This window comes from Pelobates fuscus, chromosome 11 (genome assembly GCF_036172605.1).
Source record: "Pelobates fuscus isolate aPelFus1 chromosome 11, aPelFus1.pri, whole genome shotgun sequence".
Classification (NCBI taxonomy): domain Eukaryota; kingdom Metazoa; phylum Chordata; class Amphibia; order Anura; family Pelobatidae; genus Pelobates; species Pelobates fuscus.
Window position 1 is genome coordinate 108,707,411 of NC_086327.1, and position 18,973 is coordinate 108,726,383.

General features: G+C 39.7%; 1 protein-coding gene across 1 annotated transcript in view; it reads right to left on the minus strand.

The window, feature by feature from the left end:
• Window positions 1-1,152: 1,152 nt before the first annotated feature.
• CFAP74 (cilia and flagella associated protein 74) overlaps window positions 1,153-18,973 on the minus strand; it is a 106,720-nt gene continuing 88,899 nt past the window's right edge. Inside the window, exons 34-39 of the mRNA XM_063436679.1 lie at window positions 16,363-16,492; window positions 14,182-14,336; window positions 13,237-13,357; window positions 10,519-10,640; window positions 6,605-6,739; window positions 1,153-1,262 (exon numbers count right to left, since the gene is read on the minus strand). Of these exons, the coding sequence (XP_063292749.1) occupies window positions 1,164-1,262; window positions 6,605-6,739; window positions 10,519-10,640; window positions 13,237-13,357; window positions 14,182-14,336; window positions 16,363-16,492 (762 nt within the window). The 3' untranslated portion in view covers window positions 1,153-1,163. The remainder of the gene's footprint in view (window positions 1,263-6,604; window positions 6,740-10,518; window positions 10,641-13,236; window positions 13,358-14,181; window positions 14,337-16,362; window positions 16,493-18,973) is intronic.

Sequence of the window (18,973 nt, forward strand, 5' to 3'; positions counted from 1 at the left end):
CAGACCTATGTTGCGGGTGCAAGCGTTCTGATTAATTGGTGTGAACATTCTAATGTGGCACCGGGGAGGCCCTTGTTCGGGATATAAACAAGTCGGTTAACAATCCACGAATGCTCCCTCTGGTGGCATTTGTCTGTACAAATGGCGGCCACCCAGGGAAGCACTCATTAATTGTTTTCTTTGCGGTTTGCGGTTTTGACACTTATGCTGCAAGGTGATTGGGAGGTGTGAACATTCTATACTAACATTCTAAATTAGGTATTGGTGTGTTCCCCATTCGGGAGGTGAATGAATTCCCTTCGTGGAAGCACTCCCGAACGGGAACGGGTAAAATAAACGAAATACAGAGAGGACACACATATTACAAGCAGGAATCACACGAAACGGCAGCGGTTCCGCCACACATATGAGGAGGAAGTTTAGCAAGATCCTTGCGGTCAAGCACTTTGGTCTGGGTTGTCTTGCTCAGGCGTTGATTCGATCCCAGAGCTTAGTGCATAGGTCATCGAATGCCAGTATGCTCGGGTCTGCTTGGCTAGGTATGAGCAAGTTTGCGTGCTTCAGAGCACATGGCATGCTGTCGGACATTTTAAGGAGCAGGCCTTAGGAAAGTCAATGCAAGTGGGAGCAGGCCTGTGGGGACCTTGATAACCCCCACCGATCCAAAAGTGGGGGAGGGGAATTATTGATTCAGCGTTTCTCTCTGAGCCGAGTATTCTCTCTTTCCTTGCGCTCTACTCTATTCTCTGATTCTCTGTCCCTGCAGGAAGTGGAGTGTAATCACTTTTACCCAGCGTGTCACTGGGAAAAGCTGATCTGGCAGGTACCCAGACTAGTGGACTATTAATGGACCATGGCATCTGACAAGGCCATTAATGGTGACCCTATCTGTGAGAGACACGCAATGATCCCCACAAACCTGATGGCCATATGGTTGCTGCACCACAAGTCTTGTTATTCTTATTAGTTTACCACTTATTTTTCTTAATGTATTATTATAATACAATAATTTTTCACTTTGGGAGTTGCTATATGCAATAGGAATCACTACAGAATACTACGTAAACAGTCTTTATTTATTTCTTGAGTTACATTACAACACTATTTGCCATATTAATTCCTGTTAGGCCACAGATCACACAGTTAAAAGATTCTTTGCGCTGTCATGCTGACACAACTTGCGTTGCCATGATAACCTGGTACGATTCAGTAACGTCACCTTTCAGAGTGAGCATGGCTGTGGTGCTTGTAGGTTTGCTTGGCTGCAAAACAAAGCAGATTATTTAAACAAATACATATTTCAGATGATGAATTTCAAGTATGCCATATAGGGAAGGTCACATTTGCCTTGCGGAGTGTGTTCTAAAAAGTCTAAAGCTAAACTGTTAAACTTTCTAAAGAGAAAATTACACCTCAGTAAAGGTCTGCTTCGTTCCCTGAGTATCCAACAGACAGTAGTTGGTCTGTCTCGAAGTTTGGTTCAATCGCAACAGCTATACGGCACTCCTTAGAGGAGCAACAATGATTAGGCTGGAAGAGGGAATACAATTATAATATGTTATAAGTAGAGATTGGTATATTTATAAACTCCTCAATGTACAGAGCCCCAGTTACCCAAAATATATTCTAACTCCATAAATATTAAAATGCCTACAGAGAGATCGGCAGGTAAAAATCTATTTTAGTAGTACTAGTACCCAAGACACCTCTGGGACCACGTATGGTGTCCATGCTTTTGTGAAGGCAGAACCAGCATTTGCACAAATGCAACTCATTGTTGGACATTAAAACAAATGGAAACAAAAAAAAGAGACATTAAAGTATAAACAGGTTTTGAATACATATCACACATTCCTGTAAAATGACTAATTTTAAGCCAGATTTCTCGTCTGTCCCTTGTAGTTTACTCATACGCTTTCAGCATTACTGTTACGTATGGTTTCAGAAAAGTAAAATGCTTTAAGTCCCTTAGGGAGAAAAGCCACATATAAATGTAATGCATTACTAATATCCCTAATACATGTTTCGTTTATGGAACATATAATCTACTTACGGTCAGTCATCAATAAATTCTGTATACTGTATATAATGAAATGTTAGATTACGTTGCTATATACGGAAACACATAGATGATTCAATTTGCATGGTATTTTATGTTTAACTTGATGTTTCCTTTACATGTAATTTGTATTTTGAACAAATCAAATCGATTAATTGTACAAAGAAGATTTCCATTCCTGGAAAATCTCTTAAGATATACATTCAGCTATAAATGGAGACTACTTTTTAAAAGAGAGGGTGTGCGTTGATCAGACACAGGGGGTTCATATATGACCTATTGTTTGAGATTTATCTATACTATTATGGATGTGGATGACATACATTATCAAAATACCTGAAATGTCCAATTTTGACTGCCTGAAAGGAACACGCAAAGTGCAATGTCTATACAGAATAATTACACACCTATTAGCAGCATCTCGGCACTTGGCTCTCTCTAACCTTTAAATTGTAACGTAATCAAAAAGCCAGTAAAACTGTCGGCTTTTTCTTGTTCTTAACTTCACAATATATGGCTATTGAACTTGACATTACAACACTAACAAGTAAATCACAAGTTCGGACCAGTTTTAAATCAGTAATGTTTTCTTACTTTGGCAACATTACCAGTTGTGGAATAATGTGGGAATTTTGGACCGAAAGAGAGAAAATGCTATTTATCAGTTACTAACACTGGATTGTAATTTACTTCGTAATTAACTACCAAGAAATGGATGCATTTTATTAAAGTCCTAAACTAGGTAATTGTATCACTTTATAACTGCCATTTGGACACTCGCAACATTGTCAAAAATTATACAATTTAATTTAGTTAATTCATAGTAAGTGAGATTAGATTTGATGGCGCTATATAAATAACATAATAATAATTAGTGGAAACAGACCAATTTCTTTTCGTTAAACCCTCGGATCTAATGTCATGAGTTGACATTTTTGAAGTGTGATGCAGCAGCTGGACAACAGCTCATACAAATTCAGGTATTGGTACGTGGACATGGTACGTGACTCTAGTGGAGTTAAATCTGGTGTTGGTTGTTGGCGAGTCAGCTTTTTGTTGGACTTAACACTGTACTTAGATAAAGTAGTATCTGGAAATGGTGACTCCTATACAGACCTTTGTCCTTTAACCCCTTAAGGACACATGACATGTGTGACATGTCATGATTCCCTTTTATTCCAGAAGTTTGGTCCTTAAGGGGTTAAAGACGTTTGCTTATTTCAGAGATGCACAGAAAAAGGCTACCAGTGTGAATAGGATATAAAACGCTGCAGCAAATGTAATTAAGATAATTTACGGTTACTTAAAGGGACACTATAGTCACCTGAACAACTTTAGCTTAATGAAGCAGTTTTGGTGTATAGAACATGCCCCTACAGCCTCACTGCTCAATCTTCTGCCATTTAGGAGTTAAATCCCTTTGTTTATGAACCCTAGTCACACCTCCCTGCATGTGATTTGCACAGCCTTCCATAAACACTTCCTGTAAAGAGAGCCCTATTTAGGCTTTCTCTATTGCAAGTTCTGTTTAATTAAGATTTCCTTATCCCCTGCTATGTTAATAGCTTGCTCGGCCCTTCAAGAGCCTCCTGTATGTGATTAAAGTTCAATTTAGAGATTGAGATACAATTATTTAAGGTAAATTACATCTGATTGAAAGAGAAACCAGTTTTTTTTTTCATGCAGGCTGTGTCAATCACAGCCAGGGGAGGTGTGGCTAGGGCTGCATAAACAGAAACAAAGTGATTTAACTCCTAAATGACCGTGAATTGAGCAGTGAAATTGCAGGGGAATGATCTAGACACTAAACCTGCTTTATTTAGCTAAAGTAATTTAGGTGACTATAGTGTTCCTTTAATCCAGTAAAGATTAACGTTTAAGGGGGCGGAGCTTGACCAGCGAGCTAAACGGACGCCATTCCGACAAGCTCCTCTGTCAACTGGCACAATCTGCTGAAAATCACACTACCCTCACCCAATCCAGCTTCCACCAGCCTCCAGCTGGACTCCCTACCTCCTCCCGAGCCGATAGATGCCCTTCTTCGCGGCTTCCACCCAGCCAAAGCGGAGACGGAAAGTTGTGGCCTACCCCACGCTAACACTCCTAGACCTGGAGAAAATACTCAGCGGCTACAGAGCGCGACTAGCGCGGGACGAAGCCTCCTCCCAGAGGCCAGACCAATCTGCACATACGCCAGCCATGGGCTGCCGTTCACAGCAACCACAAGCCGCAGAACAAAACCGGGACATAGTGGCCATGCTTCAAAGGCCTGCTCCGACTAAAACTACTCCCGCGGACACACCACGTCCGGCAACTCACTACCATCACACGGACCAACCGGAGGCAGAAACAACCCAAATAGGGCCACGACCCCAACTCGACCCTCCAGCAGACATGACCCCAACATGATCCCCAGCATGATCTGAAAATCCTATTATCGGACTTCAACAAAATCCTCGCGGCAGAACTGGCCCCCATCAAAAAAGACATCACAGCCACCACAAACAGGGTGCACGCAAATTAAAAACACATCACGGACATACAAACCCACCTAGCTGAGCTCCAAGATTCGATGCATCACCTTCGGGCACAACAAAGAGCCATAATGGCACAGCAGACGACCATGGAGGAACGCCATCGGCGCACAAATATAAACATTAGAGGCATCCCGGCAGCCATCTTGCCAGATGAACTGCCGCACTACACAAGGCGCCTACTGGCCACTATTCTACCTCATGCCACAGTCAAGAAGATAGTCACCGAGGAGATATACCGCCTACCTACATCCTCAAAGGTACGCTCAAGCACGCCCAGAGATGTGATACTCAGGTGCCCAAATGTCCACGACAAGATACAGGTCATGTCTGCATTAAAAGGTAAAACACCTCTGACATTTGAGAGCGCTAGCCTAACTTTCTTCCAGGATCTTATGAAATCTACTCTCATGTGGCGCAAAACCTTCAGCTCCCTCACAAACGGACTAAGGGCAGCAGGCATCACCTATAGATGGGGGCAAACGGATCCCTGGTGATACATCAGAATGGAACTCAACACACACTCGCCTCCATGGAGGAGGCACCTACACTATTAGAGAGCTTGGGACTGGTCCCCCCGACCGCTAACTCATCCTCAAGACCCTCTACTACCAATTGGGACCCAGAGCACACCGCGCCATTTGTCCCGCGGAACAGAAGCCCTCGGCCCTCGGAACCAAGACAGCCTCAAGGGACTGGCTGACTATGAGGCGCAGTAGGGACACTTTTCCAGCGCCTACCTTTCCTTCAGGCCTAAAGACTGCAAAGTTGTTTTAATTTAATTTGTATAGGCTAACCAAGCCTATACATCACCCGAGGTTATAATGTTTAAATGTTTATGTTGCTGCAATTCCTACTTGGAGACTGTCACATGACCAACCCGCGACAGACCTAATCCTGACATGGACCGTACCTGACTGACACTACATGCTCAACGGGACCCACTCCCGCATGATATAGCGCTGACCACACCTGGGAAGATGGTACACCCAGGATGGGGTTGTAAAACAAACATGTAATAGAGCGACTGGTACACTCTTGCCACAACCCCCCTCCTCCCCCCGCAACTCCCTAGGTTAGGAGTTTCTATCACGTGAGGCATAGAATACATTTATGGTATGAAGCTGTAATAGAACACCCACATACTCCAGAAGTCACTTACCAGTGCACACCCACCACTATGCCCACGAGACACTCTTCCGACACATAAATGTACACCCAAGTACCATAACCATGGAGGCGCCACATACTCCATAACTACTTAATACACGGAACGAGGATACCAGAACCGAATATATGACACACACACGAATAACAAATATTACACAGGACAAGACCTGGATCCAAGTTGTAAACTATAAATGGTGCAGACTCGCAAGACGATAGATAAAAATGTTGATGCTATGTACAGGAACTCCTAACTCCTTAAAGAATTAAAAAAAAAAAAAAAAAGATTAACGTTTAAATGCAATGAATAGTGCAGAGGCGTATACGTTGCATTGAATAACATTACTGAAACTATCGTGTACTGATTTTATTATAGGTAAGCATTAATAAACCTTTATCAACATGGATTTGCTAAATAGTACTTTGTATCCATTGTATGGCACGATTGAAAGTAATTAACAGATAGAATGATCCTATAACCTCACATTTTCAATGACCCTCTACTGCATCAAGGTGATTTATGTCCAAACAATGAGTAGTACATTATCACTGTTAGATATCATAGGCTATTGTACTTCAACCCATCAATTTCTACATATTAGTATTGTGCTTATCCTGGACCTGTCAAGATAATAAGTCATAGTCATTTTCCACAGAAGTGTCCTTTATTCATAAACTTCTTTTATGTCCAAAGTGCTAGTTGTTGAGCAATAACCATAGAAACTAATGGAATGGTCCAGCTGATTGCACCACTTATTTACATCCTAACTCCCATTGACTGTTTACTTTGGCAACATTATCATTGTTAAGAAAGAAATATATTATTAAGACATGTATTACATACATCATATTGAGCGGGTGGGACCCAACGTATGGATACTGTTTTGTGTTGTCCAGAGTCAACAGCTGATTTTATTGGATCAATTGTGAACCCTTTCTGCTGTAAGAGTTGTGTATTCTCCCACGAGAACTCGACATTCTGTAATTAAAGAAACATCCCCAGTAAGTGTCACATGCAGTGCTACTCTGTTATTTACTGTAAACATCTACAATTTTAGCAACATGCAGTGTTATCAACTTTAAATGGAAAAAGGAGAAACATTTGCCAGAACTGTAAATAGACAATTTAAAACATCATCTATGGAACTATAGAGAATGTATTTTATATAAATGCACACATTTTATATATATTATATTGCTATACTATAATACTATAATGCACAGGTTCAGTTAAAAAAACAAAACAAAACATTATAAAGGTCAAGATTAGACACTCTGCAGTCTCAGGGTAATGAGTATCAAATACTATAGGAGACATATTACTGGACCTTAGAGTGACTGGGCCAAACATATGAGAATATAGAATACAGTATGCAAGCAGACTAGAGTAAACTGGGACAAGCTGATGTCAAGGGGAACAGAAATTAGGGAGAATAGTATAACAGAGCTATCTAAGTCAGGGATTCCAGAGCTCAGAATACTCGGCTCAGAGAGCAAAGCCGAATCAACCAAATTGATTATTACGAGGCCAAAACACAATTTCTGGCAACAGAGACCACGAAAAGCAAAGAGGAGTGTTCAGGAGCCTTTATATAACCCCAAACATAATAAAGTTCAGTAAACTAAAAAAAAATAAAAAAATAATGAACCTAAGTGTCAAGGCTAGACAGATACCCCAACATGCAAACCTCAGGTTAATGAGTAATCTATACTTAATGCAGGGCCGGATTAACACAGGAGTTAATGGAGTTGAAGCTTCAGACCCAGGCCCCTGGAATAGGATCATTGAGAAAATATATAATATTAAAAATAATAAAATATATATATATTTTTCTTTTACTACTTTTCACATGCTTTTGCTTTGTGCAGAGGGAAACGATTATGGGAACTTAGAAAGGGTGCAGGGGAACAAAAATAGTGTGGAATGGCAGACTATAAAATAGTTAACATAAAGCTATCTTTGCCCACTGTGTAAATGCTCTTACTCCTTCAGTTTCTCTACAGCAGGGGTGCCCAAAAGGAGTTATAGAACTACAACTCCCATGATGCTTTGCAGACCTTCAAAATTACAAAGCATCATGGGAGTTCTAGTTTTAAAACATCTGGGGATCTACATTTTTGCCACCCCTGCTCTACAGTGTGGCTTAGAGAAATGCATTGGTCCTTGATCACTGGTCTGCTGAGGTTTTTTTGCATCTGCGTCCAAGTTCATTCTGACAGCTGTTTTAGTGGCTGTAGGAGACCTGGCTTCGGATATCTCATCAAACAATGTAAAAGGGACTGCTGATTCTCGTCCTACCTTCTCTTTGCTAGTAAATGTATACAATACACCAGGTGATTCACAGGTCACATTTACACACTCACTATACCAACCTCGGGCAGGAATATCTGACTTTTGCAACATTTCTCAATAATGGCAGATTTACAAGCTTTGTGGGCCTGTAATGCTGGAACAGCAAGGTATAGTGATTTGCTTTAGTGCCCGTCCCAGTTGGACTTTTGAAGCTCTCTCTCTGTTCTCATGATACCCCTTTGTATTTTTAAGGCTTGCAATAAAGCATGTTCATTTGTCTATATTAGCGAGCTAGAAAACAGTAGCCTCTTGGCTTGGTTCCTCCTTTGTTCTCTCCCTGCAGAAACACTTGTGTTTTCAGTGAGATTCTTAATCATAATTAATCTTGGGTAAGCGGTCACCTCCTTTATCAGTTAAAATGTTACTCCAACATCCATGGTCACTTCTTTTACAAGTGGTCATGGAGCACGGAATCTGCATGTGCAGCATTTCTGCCGGAAATGCCAGCACGTGACCTCGGCAGCATGGATCTCTGTTCCAGGCTGCCTAATGTTAAATCTGTGTAAACCGTACATCAGTTGTCAGAGAGCACGCCTCCTTCTGGACACGCCTTTCCCACATCCCAGCATTTACGGTTTGCTTATTTTTGTAGTTTTTAATTTTGCCCTCTTCCCTTGTCTACCACCCCACTCTCTTTCTCCCTTGCCCAAACTGGCTCAGAATGCACATGCGCTCCGAGTGGTAGTGAAAATGATCCAATCAAATGCTCGTCTATTAGAAGCATTTGATTGTACCACGGATGGGAAAGGAGTGGTACCTGAGGACTGAACTGGAGTGTGGAAACACTCCAGCAGAGTTTCACCCAGCCCTGGATTCAAGGTATGTTTTCAATTACATGGTTTCAGGTAAACAAGGGGGTTGGACATACTTAGTGATGCCCAATAGGGAATATATATATATATATGAAACATTTAGTTATAAAAAGGCTTACAGATTTCCTTTAGGTATGTTTATTTTTAGCTTTAGACTGTTATCTTATGTTTTTAGATTCAAGGATCCTAGACAAGGCAAAAAATCCTTTAAAGGAACACTATAGTCACCTAAATTACTTTAGCTAAATAAAGCAGTTTTAGTGTATAGATCATTCCCCTGCAATTTCACTGCTCAATTCACTGTCATTTAGAAGTTAAATCACTTTGCTTCTGTTTATGCAGCCCTAGCCACACCTCCCCTGGCTATGATTGACAGAGCCTGCATGAAAAAAAAAATTCAGTTTCACTTTCAAACAGATGTAATTTACCTTAAATAATTGTATCTCTAAATTGAACTTTAATCACATACAGGAGGCTCTTGCAGGGTCTAGCAAGCTATTAACATAGCAGGGGAAAAGAAAATCTTAATTAAACAGAACTTGCAATAAAGAAAGCCTAAATAGGGCTCTCTTTACAGGAAGTGTTTATGGAAGGCTGTGCAAGTCACATGCAGGGAGGTGTGACTAGGGTTCATTAACAAAGGGATTTAACCCCTAAATGGCAGAGGATTGAGCAGTGAGGCTGCAAGGGCATGTTCTATACACCAAAACTGCTTCATTAAGCTAACGTTGTTCAGGTGACTATAGTGTCCCTTTAAACTCACCTGTTATCCAGTGGACTTCCCAGTTAGCAGTTCTGCCTCTGAGAGCATCCCAACAGATGTTCGTATTTCAATCTAATCCTTCTTATAAAGAGGCACAGGATAAATGTGCAGAATGTGTGGCAATCACCATCCTCTACCTATCACATGCTTCTCACAGAGAAGCACAGACTCCAATGTTTGTGTAAGAGAGGTATTCAAAGCGTTCTGTGTCAACATACCGTGCTTATAATATTTCCAAGGTCTTCAATAAGGAAGCACCTCTAGTGGCTGTGAGTCTAACAACCACTAGAGACATGTTTATGGACAAATGCATACATTGCTGCTTCTCTAAACGGACAATGCTTCACATTCCCAGGCATAGGGTCTATGCGCAGATAATACTTTATTAGGATGAAGAGGTTTTTTTGGTGCTATGAATGCTGCTTTAATAGAATGTTTTCTTCTTCATCTGATAATCTAAGATGCAGATCTCCTTCAATAACCTTTAAACTACTTTAGAATCACTGTAAGATGTCGACTGTGTGCACATACCATTTGTAGACATTTGGGATATACTCCTGCTGTATGCTATACTGAAAAAGAAAACACTCTTCCTACAATTAAATAAAATAATATAGTTTTGAAGATGATGCTACAGCTCTGTAAAACGGACTCCATATTCTGATCTTGTTTTTTCACTTTGATGACAGTATATGTGGTTGACTGTAAACAAGTTGGATTAACAGATCATCACCAAAGTGACATTGCATGCTTTATGAAGCTAAGCCGGCTTACAAACATTGTAATGACATCAGCTGAGGCCTCCATTTCCAGTCATAGATTTTCTTTACCTTTTTTGCTGGCAATAACGTTGAATGTATACAGCCAACACGCAGGTCCCTGACAGCTGGCTTGAGATCAGCTGCAGACTGTATGCAGTGGAATGTCAAAAGAAGGGTCTTCAAAGGTTCATCTGAAAAAGTCCACATACATAATGCATTGTCCAGATAAGTGGGTCCTTCTGCATGTTTAACCATTTAGATAATACACGATCATCAAAACGGTCATCATTGTTTTAAGAAGTAACAGTGTGGCTGGAAATTAGGTCATGCAAGGGGACTATTCTTGAATACTAGGTGTCTTCCTGAGCTAGTCATCCAAATAATTTTAATTAATTGTATTATGACATTACATTATAATATATAATTATATATAATGCATTATAAATATGTATTGTGATACAGAATTACTATGGCCTCGATTTAATTAAGATTCCCAAATGATTCAATACGGTTAGTAAAACTTCTCAAATGATTTCACTACAAACATTCCCCAAGACTTTCATGATGACTTCTTAGATAAATAATTTCAAAAGTTTTTCTAACCGTATCGAATCATTTGGAAGGCTTATTAAATCTCGGCTTATGTTTTATAACAGTTTATCAGTGAAGCGCTGTTACAAATTCATTCAGAAAAATGATGGGTTCCTCAAAAAAAGGGACACTAGGATATATAAGAGGGACAGAAATTCTATGTTCGAAAGAGGAAAAGGACAAACATGCATGACTAGGTACAGCAAAGAACACACATACATTGTCACAAGCATACTGTATATTCTACATGCTCCAAAGCTACTGATTGGGTGATGATATACAAAGATTGTTACTGACGTCAGTAAAACCATTTACTTGATAGAATCTTTTAACAAACATCTGTGAATGTACACTAGTTTTAAAGCAACATATTTAGTCAATATTGAGGTAGTATGCAGTATAAATGTAATTCCATTATGCGCTATTTACATGCTAGTAAATAATATTTTGCATAGGAGAGGAAAAATATTTTCCTCTTGATCTGAAGGTTTATTCACACAAAATGTACTTTTCAAACACCATGTGAAGCAATGCTGATGGATCTACAGGTGAATTAAAACGGTTTGCTTTAAAGGAACACTCCAACCACCATAACCACTACAGGGTGCTATAGGGGCTATGGTGCAAGTAGTGCACTGGCACATCCTTACTGTAAGTAGGGAAATTTTTAAAACATTTTAGAATGGTTTAACTCCATTGTGCATTGTTCTCCGATAGCATTTCGGAAACCCCAGGGTACTGCAGCCAGCAGAAACAGGACAAGAGTTGTATACGCCGATCCCCGGATGATAAATTGTATCTTCCGAGCAGGTTCACTATACAAATTTCTCCCATGTGTAAGCCTGCTGCAACACTGAACTAAGACAGCTAATTAACACCATTATTCAATGGCTAAGTTCCCTGATTTGCTATCTTAACTAAGGAATCTTGTGAGTGATTTTAATTCTTTGCTACAATCTAAATTAGATATCTTTACAGAGAGCACTATGGTTTGCTCTCTTTTGTCTTTATAGATACTCTGCTGTAATCAATTTTTACCTAGGTTCTTATGTATATGTAGATCCAGGGACGTTTAATTTGGAAGAATTATGTCTGATGCATGTACTTGAATAACTGGCTATAACACTATTGCAAGTGCTAGAGTAGTGAGCAATTTCTGTGGTCATACCATAGCTGACGTTTTTGTACACCTATCAGCCCTTGTAACCAAATTGCTACATTAACATCACAGACTGGATTCATATATTTTAACTATTTTGTGGATCCATTTGTATATGGATGCACATATGAACTAAGATTCTCATTGTGAGAGTTGAAGGGACACTATATTTTAATGTAGTGTTTTTGGTGTCAATAGGCAGCCCTGCAGGCTTTTCAATGTAAGTGCTGCATTTTTAAAGGAAAAGGCATTGTTTACATTCCTGCCTAGTAACACCTCTAGTGGCAGTCACCCAGACAGCCACTAGAGGTGCTTCCTGAGTCAGTGCTGCACAATGTGCAGCTCAATCATTCAGTGTTTCCACGCTTTGCATGGAGACGCTGAACGCTCCCCTTAGAGATATACTAATTCAATGATGCTCATTGGTGCAGCATTTTGCTGCACACTAGCCTCCCAATGCTTTGCTATGGGAAAGCAGTGGATTGGCTGAGATCATCAAGTTTGATGATCTCAGTCATGGAGGGGGAGTCAGGCAGGGCAGCAAGTGAGAAAATCTGAGCAAAATTATCTTTTCAGCATGTTCGGAGCAGGGCCAGTCACATAAAAGACCACATCAGGACTATAGTGTCAGGTACATACACTATAGCGTCAATACATACACTATAGCGTTCCTTTAAAGAAATTAGAGATTTATTGTGTTTTTTTACTTTATGGACTTGACGATTTATTGTATGCAGACTTAATTTTCGTGTTTTTTTTTTTTTTTTAAAGTCCAAATTTGTTATTTGAATATCACTCATTACCAGAGCCTGGTTTTACTCCTAGGATTGTAATCTGGGGTATTTTGGTTATTAATATCTATATTTAAGGTTTTCTATAGTATCAATTTGCATCAGTTTCAAAATTGTATTTAGTAGATATTTTTACAGTTTTTGTTCCATAGAGCAAGCATAATCTGTAAAGTTATCTTCCACACAGTAACCAAACATGCAGGGATTTGAACACCTTGTGATAAACTACAATAAATATTGAATTACCTCCTTCAGATTCAGGAATAAATCCCAGAGATTCAAAAGGAACATCCAGTGGATCTCCGCCCTCCAAGTACATGATATGATTTCTGCATGCCCCTTTCAGCTGGATAGAGTGAGCGGTATGCTAGAACAAAACAATAGAGAACATTAATTGGCATTTCCTTTTTTATTCTAGTTATATTATCTCAATGAATTGATTTGGGTCCATGTTAACTCATGCTAATGATGGAGAGATACAGTATCACAGGGAAGACAATGCAACGTGGAATGGGATTACAGAGGTCTATTTGAAAATTAATTTAAAAGAACACTCCAAGCACCATATTACTACAGTTTACTACAGTGGTGCTGGTTCCAGGAGTTCTCTTGCACCCTTCTACCCTTAATTTGTCAAACTGTTTACAAGAGATTGACAACTTACCAGGGTTCTCCTGCTTATTGGCTGAGAGTGTGGCCCTGACCAGCCTTGCTTAGCCTAAAGGGAGTAGGGGCCTCAGGTGTGGGGACCTGGCAGAAAGTTAATTTAGGAAATGTTTAGGGTTGCAATAATCGCATACCATTGAACCTTTTCTTTTTCAGCTTCTAATTTCTTTTAACATATTTATATTTTCAAGCAACTAATTAAGATTAAATGGATTTTAAAAATACTAACATAATCCTATATAGCCACATACAGACATACGTCAAAGAAGCACAACAAATCCAGCATATTCATGGAGTCAGATTTTAACCTCTTTGGGGGTAAATCCCATGATATCATGACATGGTATGCCATTGGCCATTAAAGGGTAAAACAAAAAGAGTCATGTGTCAGTATTATTTAAGGATCTAAGAGTAAACAGTGTTTACATTTATTACAGAGACGTGACACAGATCTAAATCCTTAAAAAAAAAAATGGTTGCAAAATACATTATTATTGTTCTAAATAAGTTAATTTGCGTCCTTACCTTACCAAAGAGCTCCACTGTGAGGCTATCAGAGTAATGCACACTTTCATGGTCAGGATTAAATGTAACACTAACATCTAAAGACTTTCCAGACTCAATGGTGCCCTCTACAGGGAATACGCTGAATACACTAAAGCCATTGTAATTCTGAGTGCCTGTAGAATAATCAAATTAAGGGAGACAAGTGTAAATTACGATCCAGTTCAACAAATTTGAATGTCAGATCATTATTTTGTAAATTGAATAATCGGAGAACTACAACAAGCAATATATATGCGAGCAACTTTCCAGGTATTGCACTGTGAACAGCATGAATATTTTACTATAGTGTAATTAAAATAGTTCTGCTGGGGTTCCTTTACTCTTCTTGCAGAAACAGGCAGCCACGTTTATTAATACAGGAATTGTCAGGAACTACGATGGGAAATGGAAAGCAGAACAAAATAGCCAAACTAGAATAACTGGCCAACTCAATTAATTTTCTCAGCTGGTCTTTTTTTAGGTTACATGTACAGGTCATGGTACTTTGTGACCAAAATAGCCATTTCAGGGACAGTGATTTGCGAAAAACAAATCACAAATTAAAGGGACACTATAGTCACCAGAACAACTACAGCTTATTGAATTTGTTTTGGTGAGTAGGATCATTGCCTTCAGGCTTTTTGCTGTAAACACTGTCTTTTCAGAGAAAACGCAGTGTTTATATTACAGCCTAGTGATAACTTCACTGGTCACTCCTCAGATAGCTGTTAGAGATCCTTCCTGGGTCATGGCTGCCTAAAAGGCATCCAAACATTCAGTGCCTCCTCCCTCTGCATGCAGACACTGAACTTTCCTCATAGAGATTCATTGATTCAATTCATCTCTATGAGGAGATGCTGATTGGCTAGGGCTGTGTTTGAATCGTGCTGGATCTGCCCCTGATCTGCCTCCTTGACAGTCTCAGCCAAATCTATGGGGAAGCATTGTGATTGGCCCAGGCAAAAACTTCTGATGATGTCAGCAGACAGCTTGCTAGTCTGAGACAAACAGCATGCAGAGCTACAGCTTCAGGCTTGAATACAAGTAAGATTTTGCTATATTTAGGGAGGCATGAGGGACCATGGGGGGGGCTAGATGGTGGTTTTATTACTGTAGGGTCCGGAATACATGTCTGTGTTCCTGACCCTAAAGTGCTCCTTTAAAGCAAATCACTATCACTAAAATCACAATTAAAAGCAAATCACTGTCACTAAAGTTACTTATAGTGACTTGCAAAAAGTCTACTACGTTCCCTCTGTATGCACAAATACAATGTCTTGACATACACATCATACACATGCTAAACTGTTGCAGTCTTTCTCATAACATTCCACGAGAGAGACTGTGCTACAGGTGCTTGGCTAGGTACATTAATTAAAAAAAGAAAAAGTAACACTATTCACTAAGGTAATAGAGGGGAAGCACTGAACTCTGTGTAGTATGTAGCGAATAATTCACATAGTCCCAACAACTACTAGAGGGTCAGGACTGGCTAATAAATATTAGTTAATTGCAAATATGCAGCCAATGATGATAATTCACAGTTTAATTACTATTTTTTCATATTTATTAGACATCCTCATTCTTGTGTTGTATTTTCTGTTTCCCCTATATTACTAGTGTGCATGTGCATGTGTTGGGTGTTTTGTTGTGTTTTTTTTTTTACTTTTTTCTGCCTTGTTTTTGCAGAGATCATCGGCTCCGATATGCCTTTAGAGAACATTGCTCTAAAGTGATTTAAGCTAATTTTCATTGGGGTATTGCTAATAAGACAAATTGACTGCAAGGATGCAGTTTTGGCTGTACAAGAAACAATATCACTATTTGATGATTAATTATGTGCCTGCTCTGGAGTTCTAATTCGTTATTTTGGTTACACAAATGTACAGTCTACTCTTACCGGACTATAAATCCTCAGTGCCTCACATTCATTCCGATCTATTACATAAAACTCATAGCACTATACAATTAATACCATTATCTCTTACATTCCATCACGATATCTCCATTACTGAATCTAGTTCCTGGAATCTACGATCAGAGTCACTGATATATACATTACCGTAAACTGATCACACACTGCATCGTGGTTTGTTAAAGCTCAGAAATGTAGCTCAGTAATGAGCTAAATGACTTATAAGTTGTTTACATTTTATTTACCTACTAAGCCTCGAGTGGCATTCCTTGAGGAAATAAAACTGGGGAGTTTCTGTAGATCGCTGTATCTGGTCACTGAAAGACTTCCCAATTTCAGTGAATAAATCACCGGCACTGTAGATGTGTTCTGGAGCTGAGATTAAACAAAATACACTTCATTATCACTGCAAAACAGAAACAGGCACAAAGACCAGAGTAAATGTGTTCTTAAAGGGATACTATAAGTGCCAGGACTACAGCTGTATTCCTGGCACTTTAGCTCCCCTCTGCCACCCTCGCACCCCCTCCCACCCCTCTCTGCGGTGGTCAATAAACTTGTTTATTTACTTACCTTACCCCAGCACCGATGTCCCTCGATGCTGGGTCGCGGCTCCGCCTCCTCCTCTGTTCCGCGATGTGTAGGCGCTAATGCGCATGAGACACACACATTGACCTTACCATAGGAAAGCATTGAATCTGACATGTGAATTTGAACTGTAAGTCCAGAGTAGCTGAACTGATGACTAAACCCTCAAGGACCAACTGCATTGTTTTTGCAGTCATCGTAATCTGGTCCCTATAGACCCATGTGCCATAATGGAATGGTTCTACTTATTAATAAGTGACTGCTATATATAGTCCTGCTGCCATTATATAGGAGCGACTTGCTATCTTAGAATAAGATCCTTAACCTCTTAAGAACCAGTATTTTCTTTTTCTTTTCTCTACATTTCAAAAAAGGTTAAATGTTCATTATTCATAACATAAAAATATAATGAGGAAATTGTATTGCTATTACTGTAAATTAATCTGTTTATTGTATCTTTGATCTATGTACATATTTGTATTCGTTCTAAAAGTATTGCATATATTGATGTAAAATATAAAACCTTTCAATAAAAAATATATTTGAAAAGAACCAGTGATGGTTTATGTCAACATAACAATCTACACAAACACTCAATGGCAACATGGTATTTCTTACTCATTCACTTAGAGCAGAATTCTACAGAAAAGCCAGTGCTAAAGAAGCTGCATTTTCCCTGTTGGCAGGAGGTTATCCTTGGACATGATTGTAATAATGGAAATAAATTGGATTGATTCTTCTGATAGCACTGGCTGTCATTGTCTCTTCGGGGTTTATGTAGCTTAAGCATTAAGCAGGGATGATTCATACAATACAGAGTGATGCTTAACTTTGTAATGTTTTAGCAAACCCAGCAAACAGGTGGATCGGTACATAATGTATTAACCAAAAGACTATTTTCTACAACATTGTAGCAATGAATAATAACCTTAAATGAGCACTATAGGGTCAGGAACACAAACATATATTCCTGACCCTATAGTGTGAAAAACACTATCTAGCCCCCTTGGCCCCCCTTGCCTCCCTAAAGATAGTAAAATCTTACTTGTATTCAAGTCTAAAGCTGCCGCCTTTGCCTGTGAACTTCCTCTGACATCATCAGAAGTGGTGGTCTGTGCCAATCACAGTGCTTCCCCATAGGATTGGCTGAGACTGACAAAGAGGCCAGCACAATTCAAACACAGCCCTGGCCAATCAGCATCTCCTTATAGAGATGAATTGAATCAATGAATATCTATGAGGAAAGTTCAGTGTCTGCATGCAGAGGGAGGAGACACTGAATGTTTGGATGCATTTTAGGCAGACATGACCCAGGATGGATCTCTAGCAGACATCTGAGGAGTGGCCAGTGAAGTTATCAGCAGGCTATAATGTAAACACTGCATTTTCTCTGAAAAGAGTGTTGACAGCAAAAAGCCTGAAGGTAATGATTCTACTCACCAGAACAAATTCAACAAGCTGTAGTTGTTCTGGTGACTATAGCGTCCCTTTAATAATAACAACAAAGTATTTAACCAGTATATTCAGATTACTTTCCAAGTATGTCCTGGCGATGTTACATTAGCCCAACATCCAGGGGTTGTTACTATCACCCAATTTAATGGTACTCATTTTATCTACCCTGCCGGGATTTGAACCTGCGACCCAAGGGTTAGAACAGATTCTGCTGATGCATTGGCCCACTGAGCTATTTTATCAGCAGAGTTAAAAGAGGTTAATTTGTTTTTGTTTTTAAGATTGTTCTTGGGTAAACGAATTTGAGTAAGAAGTACAAACTTATCATTAATTCCTCTCGCACATCTTGGTCTCACTGTCCAGGGAACTATCCAAAGTAATATGATTATTACACATATGTGCCCCCTGGGCAACTGACTGCATTATAAATAGTGAAGAAAGGCCCAGCACACACTATTTTCAGTTTACAGCACTGGTTCTCAACCCAGTCCACAAGTACACCCTACCAGTCCAGGATTTAGGAATTACCCAGTTGGGTCCAAGGTGTTTTTAGAAATAAACTAAACAAAACACTTTAGACACAACAGGGCAATCCCTAAATTCTGGACTGGTAGGGTGTACTTGAGGACTGGGTTGGGAACCCCTGGTTTACAGCAACTCCTCTCTCCAAAGTTCCCGAGCACCGGTCATCAGGCCATTGCTGTGGCTTACCGCGGCAAAGCTCTGTGTATCATGCAGGTCAGGCTCAAGATAAAGGGAGAGATGAAAACTGAAGATATACAGCAGCTAGCAGCCCGTACAAAGACACTGGAC